This window comes from Saccopteryx leptura, chromosome 3 (assembly GCF_036850995.1).
Source record: "Saccopteryx leptura isolate mSacLep1 chromosome 3, mSacLep1_pri_phased_curated, whole genome shotgun sequence".
Taxonomy (NCBI): Eukaryota; Metazoa; Chordata; class Mammalia; order Chiroptera; family Emballonuridae; genus Saccopteryx; species Saccopteryx leptura.
The window spans coordinates 16,949,016-16,975,507 of NC_089505.1; the positions used below are offsets into that span (position 1 = coordinate 16,949,016).

Here is a 26,492-nt window from a genome sequence, read left to right on the forward strand (position 1 = left end):
ACAATTCAACCTACTTCAAGGGGTGAGGTGTTTGCAAACTTCAAGAAAAGCCCTTGCAGCACTTGGCCAGAGGTCAGCAAAGATGTTGAGTGAATACTGAGCTGAGCCTCCGAGCTCACGCTTCCAGACGTGGAATGCTGCAAGTGTTCAAATGTGGCCACTTACGACCCACTGTCGCTAGCCCGGGGGAGGTGCTTTCTCTTAGCGTGTGTGTCATCACTCATCTGTGCCCTCATCCTAGGAGCCTCGACCTGTTTCCCATAGACCTCACACCTTTTGATCTGTAGTCTGTCTTCCTAGCAGTGAATAGAGTATTAGACCATCTTATGCCTCCATTGGGGCTTTTTGTGAGAGAGCTGGACTCCAGAAAGCATGGGTTCTCCAGAGTGGACTTCAATCCACAGGAGGTCTGTGTCACAACAGTTTTAGGGAGATTTTCCAAAATGCCAATTTCTTTAGCTTACGTAGACACGATCTCACTATGTCAGGAGGTATGTCTCAAGGACCAAACACAATGGCATTTGAGCCCTGGGGTAGCAAGTCAGATATATGGCTCACAAAAATTAGGGGATATTTCAAGGCTTCATATTCATTTTGAAGTATCCCCTAATTTTTGTGAGCAGTATACTACTAATAATAGGACAATGAATTCAGTGGCCAAGGTTGGAGAAAGAATAGGGTACGTTTGAGAGCATCCTGGAAAATCATCATTTTTCTTACCTTTGGTGGATAAAACGGCCTGAGACCTTTCAAAGTTTAGACAGTCTTTGGGAGGACAGGCCCTTCCCTTGAGACGGGTCCCTCTGTCGCCCTTGGGCACCCTGAGACAGCCAGTTTCCCAACCCGGTAGTTTCATCATGGCCTAAAAACAAAAACCATTTCGTTTAAAAAAAAACTTTACAGCCCGTGTGTGAAAGAACATATTAATTAATGACTCGGTTAATTGTACTTAAAAAATAATTTTAGTGGTATTTATTGATTTTTAGATGGAGGGCAGAGAGAGAGAGAGAGAGAGAGAAAGAAGGAGGGAGGAGAAGAGGGAAGCATTCTCATAGTAGTTGCTTTCCGTATGTGCCTTGGCTGGGGAAGCCCAGGGTTTTGAACTGGTGACCTCAGCATTCCAGGTTGACACTTTATCCACTGCACCACCAGAGGTCAGGGTCAGTTAACTGTGTGTTTTTAAAAATTTTTATAAGAGAATATTTTTAAAAATTTTTATTTATTCATTCATTTTAGAGAGGAGAGAGAGAGAGAGAGAGAGAGAGAGAGAGAGAGAGAGAGAGGGAGAAAGGGGGGAGGAGCAGGAAGCATCAACTCCTATATGTGCCTTGACCAGACAAGTGCAGGGTTTTGAACTGGTGACCTCAGCATTCCAGGTCGACACTTTATCCACTGCGCCACCACAGGTCAGGCCTCAGTTAATTGTATTTTTAAAAGGAAAAAAAATTTATTTATTTATTTTTAAACAAGCTTTTAAAGTTTTTCCTGAACTGAGTTCTTTTACCTTGAACCTGACTCGCGGGCCCATGGATCATGTTATCATGTCACGCTTCCACAGGCCTCTGAGCCTCTGCCCCAGTTCTCCCTCCCCTTGAAGGGTCCCCGAGCCCCAGACTTCTTCTGCAACACTCCAGCCTATCCTTGACAGTCAGCCGAGCCTGCACACCCTCCACAAGGCCTCCTGTGCCTCTCCCTGCAGACTTGGTACTTCCTCTGGGACGGAGCTTCCAGTCCAGCGGATCTCAATCCGGGGCGATTTAGCCCCCAGACTTGATCATGTCTGGGAACATTGTTAGTTGTCACAATGTCAGGGGGTTGTGCTTCTGGTACCTAGTTGATAGAGGCCAGTGATGCTGCTGAACATCCTACCATACTCAGGACGGTCCCCAAAACAAAGCCTCATCCAGCCCCAAGGTCGATAGTGCCGAGGTTGAGAAGGCCCGCTTCAGTCTAACATTGATCCTGTGACTGTAGCTCTTGGTTTACAATCATATCTCCACCCACTCAGGGGCAGAAGCTTCTTCAGTTGGTGTTATATTCTTAGCCTGGTGCATGGTGTGAAATGAAATGGAAATGTAGTTAACAGTTTTACCCGGACTCCTGCCTTTGTTTAAGATAACATCTCAGAGGAAGTGACACCTAGATTTTATTTAATAAATTAAGTGTTTTAAATTAGATTATTGGGCTAAGCCAATAACAAATGCAATTGGATTATTGGCTAAGCCACTAGAGCAGTGGTTCTCCCTAGAAGGTTTCCAGGTGTGCCCTGTGGTATTCCAGGGAAATATGTGCCTGTTGGGGACCAAAAAACCAACAGTTTTTGGAGTTTATATTCTTGGGGGACAGAGGTGTGGGGAATTGGCTGTAAGCTGACAGTCTGTCCAACCCCCTACCTCACTTGCCTGATTAGGTTGCAAAAAGCTGTTAAACTGTGGTACTGGATTGTTTACACCAGGGGTCCCCAAACTATGGCCTACAGGCCGCATGTGGCCCCCTGAGGCCATTTATCTGGCCCCTGCTGCACTTCTGGAAGGGGCACCTCTTTCATTGGTGGTCAGTGAGAGAGCACAGGATGTGGATGTACTCATGGAGTACTGTATGTGGCGGCGCCGCAAAGCCCGGCGTGGCTCACGTACAGTACTACTTCCCATGACGCGGGACGCACGCGTCATGGCTCCGGAAGCAGGTCACATCACTTGTTATAGCTAGCAGTGACAAATATGGAACCGGACATTGACCATCTCATTAGCCAAAAGCAGGCCCATAGTTCCCATTGAAATACTGGTCAGTTTGTTGATTTAAATTTATTTGTTCTTTATTTTAAATATTGTATTTGTTCCCGTTTTGTTTTTTTTTTTACTTTAAAATAAGATATGTGCAGTGTGCATAGGGATTTGTTCATAGTTTTTTTTATACTCCAGCCCTCCAACGGTCTGAGGGACAGTGAACTGGCACCCTGTGTAAAAAGTTTGGGGACCCCAGGTTTACACTATCCCCCATGTTCTCCCAAAGACTGGAGGCAAGTTTCTTCTGTCCTTTGTTGTAAAGTTAAGATTTGCTAATGGCCTCACTTTGCCCTATAAATAAAGCAAGATGCAGTTTTGGGGCATGCTTTGTTCTTGCCAGCAGCAATTACAGGGCCCTCCCAACCTTATTATTTTCTTAATTCTGCACTGTTCCCACTTGAGACCCAGAATTACTAGCTGCACTGGTTCGCAGCATGTGCCCAGATATAAAAGTAAATATAGTTACTCTTTTATACCATTTCATTACGTAAATACTGCTGTTTTTGTTAACATATCATTATTATATTTATTATTAGCATATCATTATATTATTTTTAGATAAATACACCCAAATAAAATGGATAGATTTCTCAAAAAGAAGCATAATAATGAAGAATCCAATTCTGGAAGTGAGCAAAAGTTAAGTGTAAATAAAATAGGACTTGAAGGCTAACGGGCAGAATTTAATTTATAGCATTTTCCATCACTTAATACTGAACAGTATGATTGGATTAGAAACCCATTCATGGAAGCTTCAAGTGATTTTGGTTTAATATTAACAGAAGAAGAACTGGCAGATATATCCACTGATAGTGGATTGATGATTAAACATAAGGAACTGTCTCTTGAAGCCTTTTGGATTTCTATAAAAGGAGAATATGTGGCAACATCTGAAAAAGCTTTGAACATTCTGCTACAATTTTCAACATCCTATTTATGTGAATTAGGATTTTCTACCCTCAACACAATTAAGAGTAAAAAGAGAGGAATTCTTCAATGTATTGATGAGGAAATGAGAGTTTGCCTTTCAAATATATGCCCAAACATTGAAGAAATTGCTAGGACACATCAGGCTCATGTTTCTCAGAAATACAAGAATGAAAAAACTTAATACATTTGTGCCCGGGACCTGCTGAATTTACTAAATCTTACTAAGAATGTATCTATATATATAAAAAGATAACTTTTTTTTTTTAAACCCTTCTTTTTTACAAATTCTAAAAAGTATAACAAAAAATGTAACAAAATTTTTTTTAATGTCAGAATACATTTAATTTTGTCGTATTTATTTCATTTAATTACCATAAAAGCACGCTTGGACTTTATATTTTTTCTTTAATATTTGATTTAATTATTCTAACATATTTCTCAGAAATCTGTATATAGTGCGCCTACAGTTATTTGTAGGATTTTAAATGTGCCCCGACTTCAGAAAGTTTGAGAACCACTGCACTGGAACAATGACCACAGCCTCCCTGCTTGTTTTCTTGTGTATTGTGGGTGCTCACATTTCTACTGACAACCGAGAGGGTTGTTTTACTTGTCTCTGTAGCGCCTCTGACATTTTTTTTTTTAGTGTTTTCTGGATGCTGCACTTTGCCATAATAAATTCTAGTAATTCTATTTTCATTAAAGTGTGTGCTTATAGTAATAATAGCCATTTGTTGAGCACTTAATATATGCCAAGCACTATTTTAAGCACCTTATATGCATTCATTAATTTAATTTTCATAATATCCTCAAGAGATAGATATGACAATTATTCTCATTTTACATAGCAGGAAACAGGCCCAGAAAGGTTAAATAATTTGCTCAAGGTTACATAGCTAGTCAGTGGCAAGACAGACTGACTTTGAGTTTATGACACCAACCTAGGCTTATCATAAGCCTTGATCCTGTTGGGGCTCAGGACAGGCCACTCCCAAATGTGCCACAATGACATATTGATTATTTTTAATTAAAGTTACTTGAAAAACAATGAAGGGGCAAAAAAAAAAAAAAAAAAAAAGGTAGCGATCATCACCCTCCCCCACACTTTCCGCCTGAAAGCAGGAAATAAATCTTCATGTGAAAGTGTCCCCCTGTATGAGGAAGACAGAAGGCATTCTTGTCACCAGAGTCAGGGACCTCAAAGCTGAGAAGGCTGCAGGAACAAACTTTGCTACTTCCTCATGAGTTTGCTGCCTTAAATCAACCCCTTTGTTTTGTCTAATCTTCACATATTTTTGTCTTTGTCTAAAAACGGCATATAAACAGCCTGCTTTAGTCACTTCAGGGGTCCCACTTTCATGAGACCTCAATATATGTGAATTAAATTTGTGTGTGTGTGTTTTTTTCCTATCACTCTGTCTTGTGTCAATTTAATTGTTAAACCATCCAATAAGAACTGAGAACTTAGAATTTTTCCTCTCCCCTGACAATCCTTTCTCATGTGATTCATCAAAATAAATTCCAAATCTTGACTAGAAACCCGATTATAAACAATAAAAACTGCCTGACCAGGGGTGGCGCAGTGGATAGAGAGTCAACCTGGCACACTGAGGTTCCCGGTTTGAAACCCCGAAGTCTCCGACTTGAGCAAGGGGTCACTGGCTCGGCTGAGAGCACAGACCTCTGTTTCTCTGCAAGGACCTGAGTGGGCACCTTCAGTTCCCATTTTTGAACAGAGTAGAAGGGTGCTGTCCTGCTCTTCTCTCCACACTGTAATAGCTTTTAGAGCTAGGTAGGCACGTGTCCAATATGCAGGCACTTCCCTGCAAGAGGGTCGCTGCTGGTGTCTGTCCTGTACAGAGAGCTGTTCACCAGGGGTTGAGTATAAATCAGGGTTCTTGGGTTTCATTGCCCAGAGTCCTCTTTCCGTGAGTGTGCAGCCTGGTGGCACTTGTCAGTCTCCTCACAGAATTCCTTCCTTGCTAGCCTATGACTAAAAGAAGTGGGACTCAGTCACGTAGTATTTGGAAGAGACTGTTCAAGGAACCCACTGGCAATATGTGTAAATTCTGTTGTTTTATTTGGCTGGATGATCAGAGAACAAGGTTCTTGGACAAGGGTAGAGTGCGTTTCCCCATGGAAACACCTTCCCTGAGATGACATGCGAGAACTCCGTTTTTATCGGAGGCTTTTGGTGAAGAATGGGCGTTTGAAGACGGCCCGACCTTCACGCCCTTGCCATCTACAGGATTGGAGCTGAAGATCTCGTCTGATATCTCACTCAGTGGTAGATTTCTACTAAAATTTATTGCCAGGAAAGCATTTATTTTTCTTGAAAACCCTGCAATGCTTTATTAGGGCTCTTGGAAGCTGAGCGGCCCTGGGCTGGTATGAAGAGTATATTTTGGAGCCCGGTGGGTGGTCCTCGGTTTCCGTCCTCACTCAGAGTGAACTTGGACAGGTTAGTTACCCTTTGTCAGCCCCAATGACCTCATCTCAAAAGAGGGAATAATAATCCCTATGCCACTGTGGGGATTAGCACTCTTGAATGGAAAGTATGGAATATACTAGAGGTGATAAACAAATGGTAGCTATTATTCATGAAAATCCATCACAGCTCGAATCAGTACTCAAACAGAGGGACTATTTTTATCTTGGGTTTTAAAAAATTTTTTTTATGCCAACAATCCCATTCTACATGAATTTTAATATCCTAGGTGGCCTCAACTCTTCCCTGGGAGGCAGATGGGGAGTGCACAGAGAAGAGCAGCACATTTCAGGGGGCATGCACCATCCTAACGTCCTGGGCACCCGCTCCCGGCCCTGCACTGGCCCGATCAGCCGGCTGACCACGTGTCCTTGGACTAGTCCCTGTGGAGGAGAGACTTCTATGACGTGACCATGCAGGCCCCTCAGCTAGATCTGGGCCAAAACAGAGATTGCTTCTTATAAATCCCCTCAGAGACTGTCTGATCCACGGCTCACCTAGGCCCCTGGCAGGCTGGTTCCTGGATTCCTGGAACAGGCTAACCCCAGCAAGCACGTAAGGCGTTTCCCTCTTATCTGGGCAGGCCACGCCCCGTGCCCCTATCCAGTCTGCTCTGTTCTGTATGACTCTAGCACCTCGCAGGGAGGAGGATATTAGTTCATCGTGCCAGGATGAGCCTGGTAAATTCCCGTAGTAAACTCTTGACGCAGTGATGGAATGGTCAGCCTGCTTCTTCGGTCTTGGGCCCTGGGGAATTTCCCCAACAGTCGCTTTAGACACATTGTCATGTGTCGGGAGGTGGGCTGCTGTGCTGTGTGGTGTGGGTTGATTGTGCTCTTTGTCTTATTCTGACCCCTGATGGGCATCCCCAAGTATAGGAAATTTAAACAGAGTTTGGAGTCTGTTGCCCGTACCCCCTAAGCATGGCGGCAAGCCAGGCTGCAGAACGCTGTGGTCAGGAGGGCCTGGGTCCAGGCTCCCTGGCCACAGCGACAGAGAAGCAGCCACTCACCCTATGCAGGGCCGCAGCAAGGGGAGCCCAGGGTCATATTTCTGACAGCGGCAAGTGCCCTGTCCTTCAGCCACAAGGACTTGGTGACTTGCTAGGAACTCCTCCACGCCCATGTCCCTGTGCACCCTTATCTACACAGCCCTTTCTGGTCTCTCCCTCGCCCTGGCCCTGACACCCTTCACTCCTGCAAGTGGGGTTTCTCTTACTAGTGGTGTGAACCCCCCCCCCCCCGTGGGAGCACCTGGGGTGGGCGGCCCTTCTCAGCGGGAGGCCGGAGTGGGAAGGGGGAACAGAAGCTTTCGCCCCGGGACTCTGCTGGTGCCACCGCAACTCTGAGTCTCTGTGTCCTTACCGACACTCAGCTCGTTTGCATGTGGTTGGTAAACTTTGATTCGGTGACTCATGCTGAGGCTCCGGCCTGAAGTCTCCCTCCCTCATTTGATTGCTTTCTTCCTTTCCTTTTTTTTTTTTTTAAAACCCAAAGCAAAAGTACCTTTGCAGCTGAACGTGACTCTGGCATCCAGGAAGTGGTGCTCTGGCATACAGTGTCTCCTAACGGCCGTGTGGCCCAGCCTGGCTGTGCACCCCGGGCTTCAGGGACACCTGGCCAGCTGGAAGGAGGGGACAGTGAGGCCTCCTGGAGCCCCGGAGTCCATCGCAAAGACCGAACAACACGCCCTGCTGGTGAGTGCCTGGCCCTGGCCATCAGACTGTCACAGAGACCGTGCATACTGTGCAGAGAGAGACAGAACGTAGTGTGTGTGTTTGTGCAGGGAGGCACGGGTTAGAGAGCAGTTCCTGGGTAAGGATCTGTTTTCCCACACCTTCAATTATTGTAAGTGTTCAGATTGAAAAAAGAAATAGGTAAGCATGTTAAATTTCCTTTAGGTGAAATCCTTGCTCATTTAAACAAAATTATCTTTAATTTCAAGCTGGCTTTTTGTGGGACAAAGATTCATCAGAGAAAATTCCTCAGTTTGAGTAAAAGCTTCTGCTGTAGTCTATGAAAGGATTTTAAGTTTGTGAAGTCAGAAGGAAAAGGGTCTCAGGCATGTTTTACAGCTGTCTCCATGCTCCTGAAAGCACCTTTTAGACCAGATAGTGGGGTGTGGGTGACCAGTTCTCTGGCAGACCAGGAACACGGGGCGGCAGCTCCAAACACCGGCTCTTCTAGGGGACAGCTCTGTGGGCTTCAGGAAGGTCTCAGACGACACTGAAATAATCCGAACCTGATGGCAGTGGAGACGATTTTGGCTGACTCTCTGCCACCATTAGAATCCTCAGCCGTGCCCTCCAAGATCAGAAACTCTTCTCCAGGGCCCAGTGAGGCCAGAAGCCAGCTCAGGGGTGCCAACACCTGACGTGTGAATGGGATGGGAATGGAATACAGTAGAAGGCTTTTTTTTTTTACAACTTTGCTTCAGAGTTGCCCTGGGCTACAGATACTGTAAGTATCAGGCTATAAATACTCATGTGCACACCGGAAGTACAGAAGAGCAGGGAGAAGTTTCCAGTAGAAAACAAGTTCCAGGAGAAAACAAAAGGCCAGGCCAGTCCCCCAATGCTCTTCGCAGCATTCTTCACAACAGCCAACAGGGGGCAGCACCCCGAGTGCCCATCTCCGTCGTTAGATGAGTGGATAAACAAAACATGGTACAGACATAATGGAATATTGTTCAACCTTCAAGTGGTAGGAAACTCTGACACCTGCTACCACCTGGGTGGGTGTGAAAGACACTGTGCGAAGTGAAACAAGCCAGTCACAGAAGGACGAACACTGAGCGACTCCCGGAGAGACCAAGGGTAGAATGTCGGTGTCCAGGGGAGGGAGAGGGGATAGGGAGCCAGTGTTTAACTGGTACAGCGTTTCCACGGGAGGAAATGGGAAAGTCTGGGTCTGGATGTAGCGATGATTGCTTAATGCCACTAAACTGCACTCTTAAAAATAGTTAAAATGGTAAATTTTATGTAATATATGTTTTACCACAATTAAAATAAATAAATAAATAAATAAATAAATACCAGGCGTGAGCGGAAGCCTTTGCATCTCTGTAACTTCCCCAAAATCTAACTGTCCCCAGCGAGGGGCTCTCACGCTGAGCTGAGCCAGGAAACTTCTGCCTGGGCTCCATTTAGAAAACTTTCTCCCCATTACGGTGGGTGACCTCGGGCGGCCAGGTGTGGTGGATTTTTCTGGAGCTGGCAGAGGTAACCAGGGATGGACTTGGGGGTCCCAGGGCACTCATTCTGGGGCTGATGTGTGGGTTCATCCTGCTCTGTGGTCCTGAGCAGCCCTGGGTAGCTCCCCCTCACCTGGGCGATGGTGGGAATCACTGCTCTTGGGAGTCTGGTCGCTCCCACTTGTTAGCTGTGGGATCCTGGGTAAGTCAGCAAAACCTCTCTATTTCTCGCTTTGCTCACCTGCGACGTGCTAACGAGCGAGCAGCCCTTTCTACCTCCCAGGGATGTCAGGGTTGCCAAAGGTAGTATGCGAGGAAGCGCCCTTTGACTGTGAAACTGTGCACATGTGAGCTGCCGGTTCTGGACAGGCCCCGTGCTCTCCCGTTTCCCTTGTTCAGCCTCCCTTTCATCCTTTTCCTCAGGGGCTCTTCCAGTCCCAGTTTACAGGCTGTTGGGCCAACTCGTTGATTCTTGAAGGAACAGATCTGATCTGATTCCCATTGTTTTACTTGCGCGGATCCACTTTGTCCTCTCTCTTCCCCTCCCATCTTTCCAGGCTATTTTGTTAGCTCACTTCTAACATTGGCTTCCACCTGAACGCACCAGGGGGTCGCCTGGACTGCTCACTGCTAACCGGGTAGGAAGGTGTCCCCGGGGCTAACCGCTGTAAGACCTTGTGAGGAGCCTTTGAAGATGTTCGGTGTTACTAACCCATCTGGGCAGTTTGAGGCGACCAGTCAAGATTGGGGAAGAAAAGTAAAATGAACTTGTTCATACTTTCAGCTCTTAAAAATAGAAAGGAAAGAAGCTGTTGGCAGGGTCACAGCTCAGAGACCCGCCGAGTCCAAAGGAGAGGGTTGTGAACTGGGGGCCCGGGAGCCTCGGGAGGACAGCCCCCCAGCCCAGTTTTCTTCCTTATGTCGAAGAACTCTTAAAAGGAAATGAAATTGGTTGTAACATTTCCTCTGAAGTGGGTGGATTTTTCAGTTAATGAAGTCTCTTCAGCAAAGCAGCTCCGCTGGAAATTGAGGGCTCCGTGGAGAGCCGCGGGAGACAGGGCCACACGTGGCCGCTCACTCTCCACCCTGGCTGAAAGCCCGAAGGTGTGAAACGTCCATGTTTCTGTCGCACCGGAGTGCAAAGCTGCCAAACGAACACGGACTCTCCTCGGAGCTGTTGCTTTGGGACCGCAGAGAAAGTCACCTGACCCCGTCCTAGTTTGGATTTCCACTTCTGCAGACACAAGAGGTTGCCTCCACCCGGAACGGCGGGAGAGCGGCGCACTGTGCTGGGCTCTGCTGCTCGCCCTCTGCCATGTACTAGCTTTATAACCTCCCCCTGCGCCACCCCCAGCCTCGGCTCCTTCACCTATGCGAAGGGAACGCTTTGATCTCCGGTGTCTACCCACCAGAGAGAACGGAAAGTTCAAGTAAGAGTCTCTCCATGACAGCGACGTGGAAACAGTGAGGGGCTCTATGTGAAAGGGACTTTTATGTTCGCGTTGCCTGTTTGTCTTTCTTCTCGCTCCTTCTGACTTTGGTGCCTTCCCTCTTTTCTTTCTCTCACTCCTCCTCTCTCTCTGCCCTTCTTTCACTTTCTCCCAAACCACAGTAAGGGCCACAGGGCACGCATGCATACATTCTCGTTCTCATTCTCGCAGGGAGGGCTGGAGTGGTACTGCCGCTGGGGCTGTTGAGATTGGGACGGTTCTCCGAGAGTGTGACAGTGGGGGGTCGGCCTGGTGGAGGGGGGGGGGGTTCCAGGCAGGGGGAGGAGCCTGCGAGGCCACTGATCTTTCAGCGTCCTGGTGTGAGGCTGGCCTGCCAGGCTTGTGAATGTCCTCTTCCTCTGTGGGGATGGGACCACAGCTGGACGCCAGACCGAGGGAACAGCCGTCCTAAGAGGGGACTGGTTACTAGTCCAGAGGAGAGGAGAGGCTCGACTACAGATGTGTGATCAGTGGGATTGGAACGTGGGCCGGACCTGATGATAAAGGGCTGTACCCTCATTCTGTAGAATTTTGACAGTGGACTAAATTGACTGAAGTTGGCCCTGGCCAGTTGGCTCAGTGGTAGAGCGTCAGCCTGGCGTGCAGGAGTCCCGGGTTTGATTCTCAGCCAGGGCACACAGGAGAAGTGCCCATCTGCTTCTCCACCCCTCCCCCTCTCCTTCCTCTCTGTCTCTCTCTTCCCCTCCTGCAGTGAGGCTCCATTGGAGCAAAGTTGGCCCGGGCACTGGGGATGGCTCCATGGCCTCTGCCTCGGGTGCTAGAGTGGCTCTGGTCACAACAGAGCAACGCCCCAGATGGGCAGAGCATCGCCCCCTGGTGGGCAGAGCATTGCCCCCTGGTAGGCATGCCAGGTGGATCCCGGTCGGGTGCATGCGGGAGTCTGTCTGACTGCCTCCCCGTTTCCAACTTCAGAAAAAAAAAAATTGGCTGAAGTTGTGGGTGACAGTTTGGTGAGAAGACCCTCCAGGAGCTCCTGTGGAGATGACACAGCCCTGCTCTGACGGGCCATGTTCTTCCTTTGTTGTCCAGGTCTGTGAGGGTTTTTCTGGTCTCTCCTTTCCCCTCAAAGAAAGATAAATTTATTCCTCATCTGTGTTTTGAAAACACATTTTTCCAATCAAAACTATTGTGCTGGCCCTGGCCGGTTGGCTCAGTGATAGAGCATCCGCCTAGCGTGAGGGAGTCCCGGGTTCGATTCCCGGTCAGGGCACACAGGAGAAGCGCCCATCTGCTTCTCCACCCCTCCCCCTCTCCTTCCTCTCTGTCTCTCTCTTCCCCTCCCACAGCCGAGGCTCCATCGGAGCAAAGTTAGCCCGGTCACTGAGGATGGCTCTGTGACCTCTGCCTCAGGCTCTAGAATGGCTCTGATTGCGGCAGAGCGACGCCCCAGATGGGCAGAGCATTGCCCCCTGGTGGGCATGCCGGGTGGATCCTGGCTGGGTGCATGAGGGAGTCTGTCTGACTGCCTCCCTGTTTCCAAATTCAGAAAAACAAAACAAAAACAAAAAAACCCAACTATTGTGTTTATCATCATAATTTATGGCTTATTGTTGACTTTTTTGGGGGGTCTATTTTTCCAAATAGATTGTGAATGAACTGAAATTATACTGTGCATTATTTTGTTTTTATAAAACTGGGTTCCAGCACAGAGCTGGGTGCCTAGTAGGTGGTCAGTGTTTGTTACATGGATGGATGGATGGATGGATGGATGGACAAATGGATGGATGGATAAATAGGTGGATGAGTGGATGGATGGATGGATGGATGGATGGATAGGTGAATGAGTGAGTGGATGGATGGATGGTGACTGAATGAACTAGGGTGTGGTGCTGTGAGTGTAAAGGAGAGGATGGTTATGGAAAATACCCAGGAAGTAGAATTAATGGCCAGTTGGAGGTAGAAGTGAGAGACAGGGAAGAGTCAAATGTGACTGAGATTTTTTCTTTGGGCCTCTGGGAGATTCCATTCAATGAGATTCAGAACCCAAGAAAAAATTATGAGGAGAGAAGATAATTTCAGCTTAGGACATTTATTAAAGAAAAGGCTATTCAACTCTTCAGATAGACTAGGCACTATGCCAGGCATTGGTGATTCTGAGACAAATAGGTCAGAATGCAGTTCACAGATGCTTGAGAAATAGATAAATGACAATACAATGTGTGAACAAAGTGCATAGTGGGTGGGATGAGCAAGCCACTCATTCTGTCTGTGGAGTTAAGGATGACTGCTTTGAATTACATTTGAGCTGAATTTCAAAGTTTGCCAAATCAAAGACCATTCCAGATAGAGAGGAAAGCATATATACAGAAGCACACTGATGAGAATGCTCTGGAATACTTAGGGAGCCCAGACAGATTCAGTGTGACTCTAGAGAAAGCGTCGGGTGGGCCAGTGGTGGGTGGCGAGGTGGACAGGGATCACTGCTGCATCGTGACAGCTCCACAGCCTGCTCAGGAATCTGGTACCTTCCAGGGTCAGAGGATATTTCTAGGCAGGAGGTGACATGGTCAGACTTGTTCTAGAAATGCAGTGCAGGCTACAAATGGGGTCTGGGCCAGGTGGGATTGAGGAAGCAGACCCCCTTGGAGGTGGTTAAAAAGGGCTGGGCATGGGATGGGGAGGGGGAACGAAGCTTGGGTGGGGTGGGTACACAGTACGAGATGGGTGTGAGAGGGGCCAGACTAAGGGAGGGAGAGACCCCGAGCCTCTATCCAGCAGCCCTGGGTGACAGGCGTATAGCCCACCTGCATGGACCCATCTATAGAGAATACTTATTGGAAAACTTAGGATTTAAGAAGAACATTTTTAGTTTTCGAACCCCCTTTCACTTTTAAGAACTATTAAGGACCCCAAAGATCCTTTGTTTATGTGGGTTCTTTCTATCTATCTATTTATCTATATCTATCTCTATCTATCTATCTATCTATCTTAAAAATGTTCATGCCTGGCCTGTGGTGGCACAGTGGATAAAGTGTCAACCTGGAGCTCTGAGGTCGCCAATTTGAAATCCTGGGCTTGCCTGGTCAAGGCACATATGAGAAGCAACTACTACAAGTTGATGCTTCCAGCTCTTCCCCCCTCTTTCTCTCTCTCTCTCTCTCTCTCTTTCTGTAAAAAAATCAATAAATAAAATCTTTTCAAAATATTCATTTATCATATTTTAAAATAATAAACCAATTGTATTAATATAAATGACATATTTTTATGAAAAATAAATCTATTTTCCAAAACAAAATATTAAGAAAACTGGCACCGATTTATGTCTTTGCAAATCTCTTTACTATCTGGCCTAACAGAAGACAGCTGGAATCTCACATCTGCTTCTGCATTCAAACTGTTGCGATATCACAAAACATGTAGCCTCTGAAATACTTTCTGGTTCACTTATGAGCGAATGAGAGTGGGAAAAGAGCAAATTATGCCTTAGCATTATTATGAAGACAGTTTTTACTTTGCAGACTCCCCAGAAGGGATTTAGGTACATCAGGTTTTCCTGGACCATGCTTTTTTTTTTTTTTTGTATTTTTCTGAAGCTGGAAACGGGGAGAGACAGACAGACTCCCGCATGCGCCTGACCCGGATCCACCCGGCACGCCCACCAGGGGGCGATGCTCTGTCCACCAGGGGGTAATGCTCTGCCCCTCCGGGGCATCGCTCTGTTGCGACCAGAGCCACTCTAGCGCCTGGGGCAGAGGCCAAGGAGCCATCCCCAGCGCCCGGGCCATCTTTGCTCCAATGGAGCCTTGGCTGTGGGAGGGGAAGAGAGAGACAGAGAGGAAGGAGAGGGGGAGGGATGGAGAAGCAGATGGGTGCTTCTCCTGTGTGCCCTGGCCGGGAATCGAACCCGGGACTTCTGCACGCCAGGCCGACGCTCTACCACTGAGCCAACCGGCCAGGGCCCTGGACCATGCTTTGAGAACCATTGAAGTAGACTCGGCAAATGTTTGCTGACTGACAGTGTTCTGAGACCCCACGTCACTTTATTTTAATCATGTGCGTAGCTCTCGTTTCAAAGATTTAGAACTGTGTGTGCCTGGTGCTGAGCCAGGGACTGAGCCGTAGGAGCAGTCCTGGGCTCACCCACAGGGCCATCCGAGCAGGACCCCATTGTGGAACAAGTGAGCAGAAGCTAGGGAAAGAGCTGGACAGATTTAGGAGGAGACTCAGGCCAAGTTGCACAACCCAAGGGAGAAGAGAATTTCAAGAAGGAGGCTGTCCAAAATAGTTTTATTCAAAATAACAAGTTAGGGAGTGGTCCACGGTGTCGAATGCAGCGGAGGGGTTGGAGAGGTGAGGAATGTGAAGCTGCTGTTGGAGTTGGCCGTCAGGAGGTCACTGTGGCCTTGGGGGTGGGCAGTTTGGTGTCTCAGCATCAGTGGGCCAGGCAGACTGTGTGTGTGTGTGGGGGGCTGACAGAAGAGGGCAGAGGGCTTCTCTGTCCAGGAGGTTGACTAAGAAATGCCCTTCACCTGCTAGAGTGTGTCATTGTTGGTTCCATTTGGGTTCCAGCACTACAGGGAGTGGCCCGGCGTGAGAACGAGAGGCCGAGCTGGGAACCTAGAGGGAGATGTGAGTTCTGCAGGGGACTCTAGTGGGAGACCAGGAACTGGAGGTCAGGACCCAGCCTGATGGGCACAGATGTTCCATGGAGCATGATGTGTAACAGGGGAAAATGGAAGACGATCTAAGTGTTCATCATTTGGCGTATGGTTAAACATCATCTATCTATACACCCATCCATCCATACATATATCTATACATACATACGTACATACATACATCCAGCAAATATATATTGAGGCTCAGCACTGCCAGCCCTCTGTTCTAAATGCTGGAGCCACAGGGCCAGGAGAACAGATAACCAGATACAGAAAGATTTTCAAAATTGACTTTTTTTTTAAAAAGCTTAGTTTTTTTTTTAATTTATTCATTTTAGAGAGGAAAGGGAGAGACAGAAAGAGAGAGAGGAGACAGAGAGAGAGAAGGGGGGAGGAGCTGGAAGCATCAACTCCTATATGTGCCTTGACCAGGCAAGCCCAGGGTTTCGAACCAGCAACCTCAGCATTTCCAGGTCGACGCTTTATCCACTGCACCACCACAGGTCAGGCCTAAAATTGACTTTTAATAAGAAAAGCAAGTTGTTGAACAGTACATATAGCATGACACTATATATGTAAAAACAATCCCCCTAAAACAAAACATGTGTGTGTGTTAGGCGCGCAAGGCCATGCACGGAGACAATGCAGGCAGGGGCCAGCGAGGACTCAGCCGGGCGGCGGGTGGGCTCTGGGGTGCGTCTGAAGAGACAGGGCATCCTTTCATTCTTCAACTTCTGCGGTGTTTCAAGTTTTCACAGTAAATTTATTTCCAGGATTATCTCTGTCTTTTAAAACGGTTCTTTGAAAGATGCAGGTCTTTGTGAGTAGGTGAGAGGGGGAGCCAGTCTGCCCAAAGTGTTCCTCTTGGTTTAACTTTCTTTTTGTAAAGGTGGCTACAGTCCCCCCCACCCCCCCACCCCCCACACAGGGGCTTAGGCCAGGCGGTGATGCCTGGGTGGGAGGAATCACAGTGGGTTAGGACCTTTTATTTTAGAGATTCAGTATGGTCTGAATCAATTGCTGGGGAAGCTGACCCAGTACACAGAGCTGAATTTGGGTGCATTTGCTGGGAATAGAATTTACCAGGGGGCATGTTCCCTGTTTAAGCTGTGTTAGTTTACCAGGGTCGCCATAACAAAATACTGCAGCTATATATGTGTGTGTGCGCGCGCATGTGTGTATAATAATGTATGCTCTTATATAATGATATTTTATTTATTAGTATTATTGTATCACGGTTCTGGAGGCTGAGTCTGAGCTCAAGCTGGAGGCCTTCTGAGACCTCTCTCCATAGCTTCTAGGTGGCTGCCTCCTCCTTGTGTCTTCGCCTGGTCTCCCCTCTTTACTAGTGTTCAGATCTTTTCTTTAAGGACACCAGTCATATTGGTTCAGAGCCCACCCTAATTACCTCTTTAAAGACCCCATCTCTAAATATACTGGTCATCACATTCTCAGGTACTGAGGGTTAGGGCTTCAAATCATGAATCGGGGTGACACTATTCACCCTCTAACATTTCTTTGGCTTGTGTACAAATGGCCCAAGTCCTGGCTGGCCCTCAGCAGCCCTTGCTGCCTCTGGCCGGTGACCGCTGGGGGGCGCTGTGTGGGGTGAAGGCCTCCGGAGAGCACTAGTAAAAGTCCCATGATTGCATCTGTGGCTCCTTGACCACACTGAGCAACTGAAAATCCCCAAGGGGACCCACGTCCTCAACGTGATTTCCTGACAGATAAGGCGAGGAGGGAGCATCGATCATTTGCCCTCAGTAACCCGACAGCCAGGCTGCCCAGAAAACACCTGACGGATGTTTTTTCTCTGTAGCTCATGCTGGAGAGAGCCGGGGACGGGACCCTTGCCACCAGGGACCAGGCTGGCGCAGCATGGAGCCTGCAAGCAAGATGGAGTTTTTCCGGAAGCTAGGCTATGATCAAGAGGACGTGGTCAGGGTCCTGGGCAAACTGGGCGAGGGCGCCCTGGTCAACGACGTGCTGCAGGAGCTCATCCAGACCGGCAGCCGCCCCATGGCGCGCCAGGGCAGTGCCGCACCCCTGCTCGTTCCCAGGGGCGCCTGCGGGACCCCGGACGCTGCCCAGCGCGAGCTGGGGGCTGACCCCAAGGAGGACTGCGGAGACCCAGCCAGTTCCTTGCGACCCATCGTGATCGACGGCAGCAACGTAGCAATGAGGTAGCTTTCTTCCCGTTGTAGTGGAGGGGTGGGAGAACTGTCTCTGTTCTCAGTGGTTGGGTCCAAACAGCTTGGGGGCCAGTTGGATGGGGGCTCTGAATCCCTGTTCCATCTCTCAGTAGCTGTGTGGCCTTAAGTAAGTCACTTAACCTCTCTGAGCCTCACTTTTTCCATCTGTAATGTTGGTATAAAACCTCCCTCAATGGGAGCTGCACAAAATGCCTAGTACAGTACCTGACACACAGCAAGGGTTCAACGAGTGGTAGCTATCATCATATTAACTGAGAGGGACCCCCTTCTGAGGAAGGCAGCGGCTAGTTGGGGAGGAGGCGCTTCTCGTCTGAAGCCTGTCCCTAACCCCCGTGTGATTCTGGTAAGCCGTGTGTCTCAAGTTTCCTCTTCGGTGACACAGGCCAATAGATAGCACTTCTGCTTCCATCGAGGGTATGAGACTCAGATGGGAAATGCACTTGGACTTCATTGGAAGCCCTGTGCTGGGGTCATGGGGTTTGTGCGTGGGGGTGTGGTTCCCTAGCTGGGTTTGGGAGGTGCGCTCATGGCCCCCAGGCTGCAGACATGGTTGTGAACATCTGCGTAGTGGCATCTGCGTGTGTCTCAGTGATGAGGGTCATGCCCCGCCTCGGTCTTTCCTGGGGCGGCCAAGTTCAGCTGGGAGAGACTCTGGGCAGCCTCCCCCACACGCCTGGCCGGGCAGGGAGGAGGCCTTGCCTGGAGGAGTGCATTATTCTCCTGCTTGGCCCAGTGACAGCGGAGCAAAGGGCAGAGCCATAGGAAACCAGTCATCACAGCTGCAAAGAGATATGCTTCCCTTTTCAAAAGCTGAGCTACGGGTGGGAATCGAAAAAAACTGTGTTATTGGCAGCACCGAGGGTGTCAACAGGACACCCTCCAGCTGACAGGGCGAGTGGTTTTCCCTGGGGACTTGGTCTCACTTAGAATTTGGCATGGCAGGACCCAAGTTGGGAATGGTTCAACCCAAGATAGCTGAGCCCCTGGGCTGCTCCTACGTGCCCCACCCGGTGTGTGTGGAGTCAGATCTGAGCGGGTGGGCTTGCTAGGATTGATTAGATCCGAGAGTAATGGAACCCTTCCTTCTCCAGGGCTTAGAAGCTGGTCTTCAGGAGTCTCTAGAACATTCTCCCACAGACTCTCAGTGAGCCTGTGAAATCCTGTTTAATTCAAGATCTCTGGGGGGAGCTAAGGGGTTTTAAAGAATCCGGTAGGTTCTGAGGATCCTAGAAAGAAAGTCTACGGAGGTGTGGAGGGGTCTCTGGCCTCTGTCTGACCTGGCACCGCTCCCTCTGGGCACCATTAGAAGCATAAGAGGATACTGCTTACATCGGAGACCTTTCCGGGTGGAAGATCTTTATGAGCTCTGTGATTCCAGACCAAAGGAGCAAGATGGCTGCAGGATAAAAAGATGACTCAGGTGCCGCAGGGAAATGGAGGCTTTCTCTCTTTGGGGACCAGACAATTTTTAGGAATTGTTATGATAGGGTGGTGGTGGAGGGCTTTCTTTTGATGAAGGGCTCTGTTGCTGCTTGGAATTTAAATTGAAAGCACATCCTCTATTTATGTAACCTTGATGTGTCCTGGGCGCATCCATTTAGTCCACGCTCACCTCCCACAGTTGTGCTTCGTTTAATCCCTTCAAACTCAACCTGTGTGAGTTACCGGTGAAAACTGTCACTCAGGTGATTACTAAGAATGTGTCAGAACACGAATGCTTCCACACACTTGCTGCCTGAAAGTCACCTCAGTTAACCAGAACACATGCGTTTGTGTGTTCCCAGCGTGTGTACACACATGGATGCACACGCACAGGTCTACACATGTATGTACATTTGCTACTCCCTGCACTCACCAGTTAGGAAGGAAAGAGGAATTGCACACCCGCCACCTGGCAGGGGGATTTGATTTGGTCTAAGGCAGGGCTGGGGGAGCACTGGGGTCTGAGGTGCAACTCCATCTCCTACAATAACGGCCACCGTGTCCTCCAGCCGGGGTGGCAGCGGGACGAAGCCCCCGGGCCCCGGCAGACCCTCAGGTGTGAAGAACAGACCCAGGTGTGGACCTGCCCTTCAGAGGAAATGAATGGCCGAAACCCAGCGTGGTATCTAGTTATTATCTGCTGACCTGAAAACTCAGGAAAACCTCAGAAACCTGGTTTCTGAACATTCTCCTTGCTGAGGTTTTATAGTATTGCAGACCGTGCCATTCCAGTTCTTTGTTTTGTTTTTTTTAGGTACCTAAATAGAAATCTTTATTTAGCCTGACCTGGGGTGTTGCAGCAGACAAAGCTTTGACCTAGAATGCTGAGGTCACTGGTTCAAAACACTAGGCTTGCCTGGTCAAGGCACATATGACAAGCAATTGATGAACAACTACTAAAGTGAAGCAACTATGAGTTGATACTTCTTGCTTTCCTGTTTTTCTCTCTGTAAAATCAATAAGTAAAGTCTTTAAAAAAATCTTTATTAAAATTCCTTTAAAAATTTTTTTTTGTGAGTGTGTGTGTGACAGAAACAGGGAGAGAGACAGAGAGAGGGACAGACAAGGACAGACATGAGAAGCATCAATTCTTTGTTGTGGCACCTTAGTTATTCATTGATTGCTTTCTCATATGTGCCTTGACCAGGGGGCTATAGCAGACCAAGTGACCCCTTGCTCAAGCCAGAGACCTTGGGTTCAAGCTGGTGAGCCTTGCTCAAACCTGTTGAGCTCATGCTCAAGCCGGCAACCTCGGGGTTTTGAACCTGGGTCCTCTGTGTCCCAGTTCGATGCTCTATCCACTGTGCCACTACCTGATCAGGCTAATTTTTCATTTACATTTGATATACAGTATTATGTTAGTTTAGTTGTACAACCTAGGGATTAGACATTATATAACTTACTAAGTGATCACCCTGATAAATCTAGTGCCCAAAATTATTACTATTACTGACTATATTTTGCAGATGAAACTGCTTCGCATGCTGTCTGGTCCCAAAGGCTGAGTGGGAAAGAGATGGGAACATACGTCCTTTCTGCCCTGAGCAGAGGACAAGTGTGTCTTCTGTTGGCAGTAGCAACCCCTGTGGTCTTATTGCCAACCTGCCAACTGTGTCTCTGTCCCCTGGAGCCTGGGGCGGCTTCTGCCTTTGCTCACAGAGAACAGTTTGACTTTGCAGCAACAAGTTTTTTCTTATTGTCTTTGGGAAGTTGTGTGTTCAGTGGCTCCTTAAAGACTGAAATCTGCATTAGTTTTCTATGGCAACTTTAACAAATTATCACAAACATGGTAATTTGCATAGTTCTGGAGGTCAGAAGTCCAGTATAGGTCTCCTTGGGCTGAAATCAAGAGCTGTTTTCCTCTAGAAGCTCCTGGGGATGTTTTCTTGCCTTTCCCAGCTTCTAGAGGCCGCCTGCATTCCTGGGCTCACGGCCCCTTTTCTTTCAAAGCCAGCAGTGTCCTGAAATGATATACAGACTGTGGCATGGGCATTCATATGTGTATTTTTTGGGGGGAAAAGACCCACAGCTTTCTGTAGGTACTCACAGGGTCTGCGATCTCCCAGGTGGGAAAAACCACTGACATAGAATGAGAAATTATAAATAAATGTCATGCTTTATGGGAGGCACTAAGCCACGGGTCCTCCATCGGCACAGAGAACGGACATCTGACCCTCTCAGCTGAGTGAGGGAGAGCGCAGGAAGGGACCAGACGGCCTTGGCCAAGGTCAACACCGGCTCCAGCAGATCCTGGCTTCCAGCCCTCTGCTCCAACCATCCCACCCTGTGCTGAAGTTCTCGTGGGCTTCTCTCCCCAGAGCTTCAGAATGTGTAGCGCAAGGCTGATTGTCGTGGCTGACCCCAGGAGGCCCGGGTGACTGCTCTCTGGAGCTCGGAGTTCTGCAGCTGGGTTACTGGTGAAGCACTTTTTAAAAGAAGCGGACGTGTATTTGTTCGGAGCACCCAAGAGTTGGCCTGTTTTATGAAACACTTACTGTCCTCAAGTCATTTAAATAGAACCATGCCACCAAACTAAAAACCTTCCATCTCAATTGTAACAACAAAGGGAAGTCCATTTGGTTCTTATAAGCTAGGCTGATGGCTTCATTGATCATACGTGACAGGTCAACTTCAATAAGGATTCCAAGTTGCAGTATTAGGAGTCCATGAGATGGGGACCCGTGAAGCCAAATCTTATGCTTGCCCTGTAGTTTTGTTTTTTTTTAATAAATTTTTATTAATGTTAATGGGATGACATTAATAAATCAGGGTACATATATTCAAAGAAAACATGTCTAGGTTATCTTGTCATTAAATTATGTTGCATACCCCTCTCCCAGAGTCAGATTGTCCTCCGTCACCCTCTATCTAGTTCTCTGTGCTCCTCCCCCTACCCCTAACTCTCTCCCTCCCTCCCTCCTGCGTCCTCCCTCCCCCCACTCCTGGTAACCACCACACTCTTGTCCATGTCTCTTAGTCTCGTTTTTTATGTTCCACCAATGTATGGAATCATGTAGTTCTTGTTTTTTTCTGATTTACTTATTTCACTCCGTATAATGTTATCAAGATCCCACCATTTTGCTGTAAATGATCTGATGTCATCATTTCTTATGGCTGAGTAGTATTCCATAGTGTATATGTGCCACATCTTCTTTATCCAGTCTTCTATTGAAGGGCTTTTTGGTTGTTTCCATGTCTTGGCCACTGTGAACAGTGCTGCAATGAACATGGGGCTACATGTGTCTTTACGTATCAATGTTTCTGAGGTTTTGGGGTATATACCCAGTAGAGGGATTGCTGGGTCATAAGGTAGTTCTATTTGCAGTTTTTTGAGGAACCACCATACTTTCCTCCATAATGGTTGTACTACTTTACAGTCCCACCAACAGTGGATGAGAGTTCCTTTTTCTCCGCAGCCTCTCCAGTATTTGCTATTACCCGTCTTGTTGATAATAGCTAATCTAACAGGGGTGAGGTGGTATCTCATTGTAGTTTTGATTTGCATTTCTCTAATAACTAATGAAGCTGAGCATCTTTTCATATATCTGTTGGCCATTTGTATTTCTTCCTTGGAGAAGTGTCTGTTCATGTCCTCTTCCCATTTTTTATTGGATTGTTTGTTTGTTTGTTGTTGAGTTTTATGAGTTCTTTGTAAATTTTGGATATTAGGCCCTTATCTGAGCTGTTGTTTGAAAATAACATTTCCCATTTAGTTGGCTGTCTGTTTATTTTGATATCAGTTTCTCTTGCTGAGCAAAAACTTTTTATTCTGATGTAGTCCCATTCATTTATCTTTGCCTTCACTTCTCTTGCCATTGGAGTCAAGTTCATAAAATGTTCTTTAAAACCCAGGTCCATGAGTTTAGTACCTATGTCTTCTTCTATGTACTTTATTGTTTCAGGTCTTATATTTAGGTCTTTGATCCATTTTGAATTAATTTTAGTACACGGGGACAGGCTGTAGTCGAGTTTCATTCTTTTGCATGTGGCTTTCCAGTTTTCCCAACACCATTTGTTGAAGAGGCTTTCTTTTCTCCATTGTGTGTTGTTGGCCCCTTTATCAAAGATTATTTGACCATATATATGTGGTTTTATTTCTGGGCTTTCTATTCTGTTCCATTGGTCTGAGTGTCTATTTTTCTGCCAATACCATGCTGTTTTGATTATCGTGGTCCTATAATATAGTTTAAAGTCAGGTATTGTAATGCCCCCAGCTTCATTCTTTTTCCTTAGGATTGCTTTGGCTATTCGGAGTTTTTGATAGTTCCATATAAATCTGATGATTTTTTGTTCCATTTCTTTAAAAAATGTCATAGGAATTTTGATGGGAATTGCATTAAATTTATATATTGCTTTGGATAATATGGCCATTTTAATTATATTTATTCTTCCTATCCAAGAACAAGGAATATTTTTCCATCTCATTGTGTCTTTTTCTATTTCTCTTAACAATGCCTTGTAGTTTTCATTATATAGGTCCTTTACATTCTTTGTTATGTTTATTCCTAGGTATTTTATTTTTTTTGTTGCAATCGTGAAGGGGATTATTTTTTTGAGTTCGTTTTCTAATATTTCGTTGTTGGCATATAGAAAGGCTATGGACTTTTGTATGTTAATTTTGTATCCTGCGACCTTACTGTATTGGTTTATTGTTTCTAGTAATCTTTTTGTGGAGTCCTTCGGGTTTTCGATGTATAGGATCATATCATCAGCAAAAAGTGATACCTTTACTTCTTCTTTTCCGATATGGATGCCTTTTATTTCTTTGTCTTGTCTGATTGCTCTGGCCAGAACTTCTAGCACCACGTTAAATAAGAGTGGAGAGAGTGGACAACCCTGTCTTGTTCCTGATTTAAGGTGGAAAGTCCTCAGTTTTATGTCATTTAATATGATGTTGGCTGATGGTTTATCATATATGGCCTTTATCATGTTGAGATATTTTCCTTCTATACCCATTTTGTTGAGAGTCTTAAACATAAAATTGTGTTGTATTTTATCAAAAGCCTTTTCTGCATCTATTGATAAGATCATGTGGTTTTTGTTCTTTGTTTTGTTGATATGGTGTATTACGTTAACCGTTTTACGTATGTTGAACCATCCTTGAGATTCTGGGATGAATCCCACTTGATCATGATGTATTATTTTTTTAATATGTTGTATTCGATTTGCCAGTATTTTGTTTAGTATTTTAGCATCTGTATTCATTAGAGATATTGGTCTGTAGTTTTCTTTCTTTGTGCCATCCTTGCCAGGTTTTGGTATGAGGGTTATGTTGGCCTCATAAAATGTGTTTGGAAGTATTGCTTCTTCAATTTTTTGGAAGACTTTGAGTAGAATAGGAACCAAGTCTTCTTTGAATGTTTGATAGAATTCACTAGTATAACCGTCTGGGCCTGGACTTTTATTTTTGGGGAGGTTTTTAATAGTTTTTTCTATTTCCTCCCTGCTGATTGGTCTGTTTAGGCTTTCTGCTTGTTCATGACTCAGTCTAGGAAGGTTGTATTGTTCTAGGAATTTATCCATTTCTTCTAGATTGTTGTATTTGGTGGCATATAGTTTTTCATAGTATTCTACAATAATTCTTTGTATATCTATGATGTCTGTGGTGATCTCTCCTCTTTCATTTTGGATTTTATTTATTTGAGTCCTGTGCCTTTTTTCCTTGGTGAGTCTTGCCAAGGTTTGTCAATTTTGTTGATTTTTTCAAAGAACCAGCTCCTTGTTTTATTGATTTTTTCTATAGTTTTTCTGTTCTTTATTTCGTTTATTTCTGCTCTGATTTTTATTATCTCCTTTCTTCGGCTGGTTTTGGGTTGTCTTTGTTCTTCTTTTTCTAGTTCCTTAAGGTGTGAAGTTAAGTGGTTTACTTGGGCTCTCTCTTGTTTGTTCATATAGGCCTGAAGTGATATGAACTTTCCTCTTATTACTGCTTTTGCTGCATCCCAGAGATTCTGATATGTCGTATTTTCATTTTCATTTGTCTGTATATATCTTTTGATCTCTGCGCTTATTTCTTCTTTGACCCATTCATTTTTTAGAAGTATGTTGTTTAGTTTCCACATTTTTGTGGGTTTTCCCCCTCTTTTTTGCAGTTGAATTCTAGTTTTAAGGCTTTATGATCAGAGAATATGCTTGGTACAATTTCAATTTTTCTAAATTTGCTGATATTGTCTTTGTGGCCCAACATATGGTCAATTCTTGAGAATGTTCCATGTACACTAGAGAAAAATGTATACTCTGTCGCTTTGGGATGAAGTGTCCTGTAGATGTCTATCATATCCAGGTGTTCTAGTATTTCGTTTAAGGCCACTATATCTTTATTGATTCTCTGTTTGGATGACCGATCTAGAGCCGTCAGCGGTGTATTGAGGTCTCCAAGTATGACTGTATTTTTGTCAGTTTTTGTTTTAAGGTCAATAAGTAGCTGTCTTATATATTTTGGTGCTCCTTGGTTTGGTGCATATATATTAAGGATTGTTATGTCTTCTTGATTCAGTGTCCCCTTAATCATTATGAAATGACCATTTTTGTCTCTGAGTACTTTTTCTGTCTTGTAGTCAGCATTATTAGATATGAGTATTGCTACACCTGCTTTTTTTTGGGTGTTGTTTGCTTGGAGTATTGTTTTCCAGCCTTTCACGTTGAATTTGTTTTTATCCTTGTTGCTTAGATGTGTTTCTTGTAGGCAGCATATAGTTGGATTTTCTTTTTTAATCCATTCTGCTACTCTGTGTCTTTTTATTGGTAAGTTTAATCCATTTACATTTAGTGTAATTATTGACACTTGTGGGTTCCCTATTGCCATTTTATAAATTGCTTTCTGTTAGTTTTGTATCTTGTTTGATTCTTCTCTTTTGTTTTTCTATCATTTGTTTTTGTTTGTTTGTATTCCATACTTCTTTTCTCTGTTGCTACCTTTTTTAAGTCAAGTGTTTTTGTGGTGGTTTTTTCAAGGGTGGTTACCATTAAGTAATGAAAAGGGTACCTACCATATTCATTGTAGTACCCTATCTTATGAGTATTTCTGCACTTCATCGTCCTTTGCTACTGTTAATCTCCATCCTCTCCCCCCTTTTTTTCTTTTGTTGTCACAGTTTAAGTTTGGTTTTATTGTGTTCTTGGTGGAGCTGTTACTTGTGGTGTTGTTTTCTTTTGTTCTTTGAATCTGGTTGGAAAACCCCCTTTAGTATTTCCTGGAATGAGGGCTTTCTGATGATAAATTCTCTCATCTTTTCTGTATTTGTGAATGTTTTTATATCTCCTTCGTACTTGAAGGATAGCTTTGATGGGTA

At 45.9% G+C, this 26,492-nt stretch overlaps 1 protein-coding gene across 2 annotated transcripts in view; it reads left to right on the forward strand.

Annotated features, from left to right (window-relative positions):
- The first annotated feature begins 7,400 nt into the window (after positions 1-7,400).
- ZC3H12D (zinc finger CCCH-type containing 12D) overlaps positions 7,401-26,492 on the forward strand; it is a 38,804-nt gene continuing 19,712 nt past the window's right edge. Inside the window, exons 1-3 of one of the 2 annotated variants that reach the window (XM_066373025.1) lie at positions 7,401-7,427; positions 7,701-7,900; positions 17,325-17,688. In XM_066373025.1, coding sequence (XP_066229122.1) covers positions 17,384-17,688 — 305 coding nt within the window. In that variant the 5' untranslated portion in view covers positions 7,401-7,427; positions 7,701-7,900; positions 17,325-17,383. Of the gene's footprint in view, positions 7,428-7,700; positions 7,901-10,698; positions 10,827-17,324; positions 17,689-26,492 lie in introns of those variants that run through there. The other variant, XM_066373026.1, reaches the window with a different exon arrangement.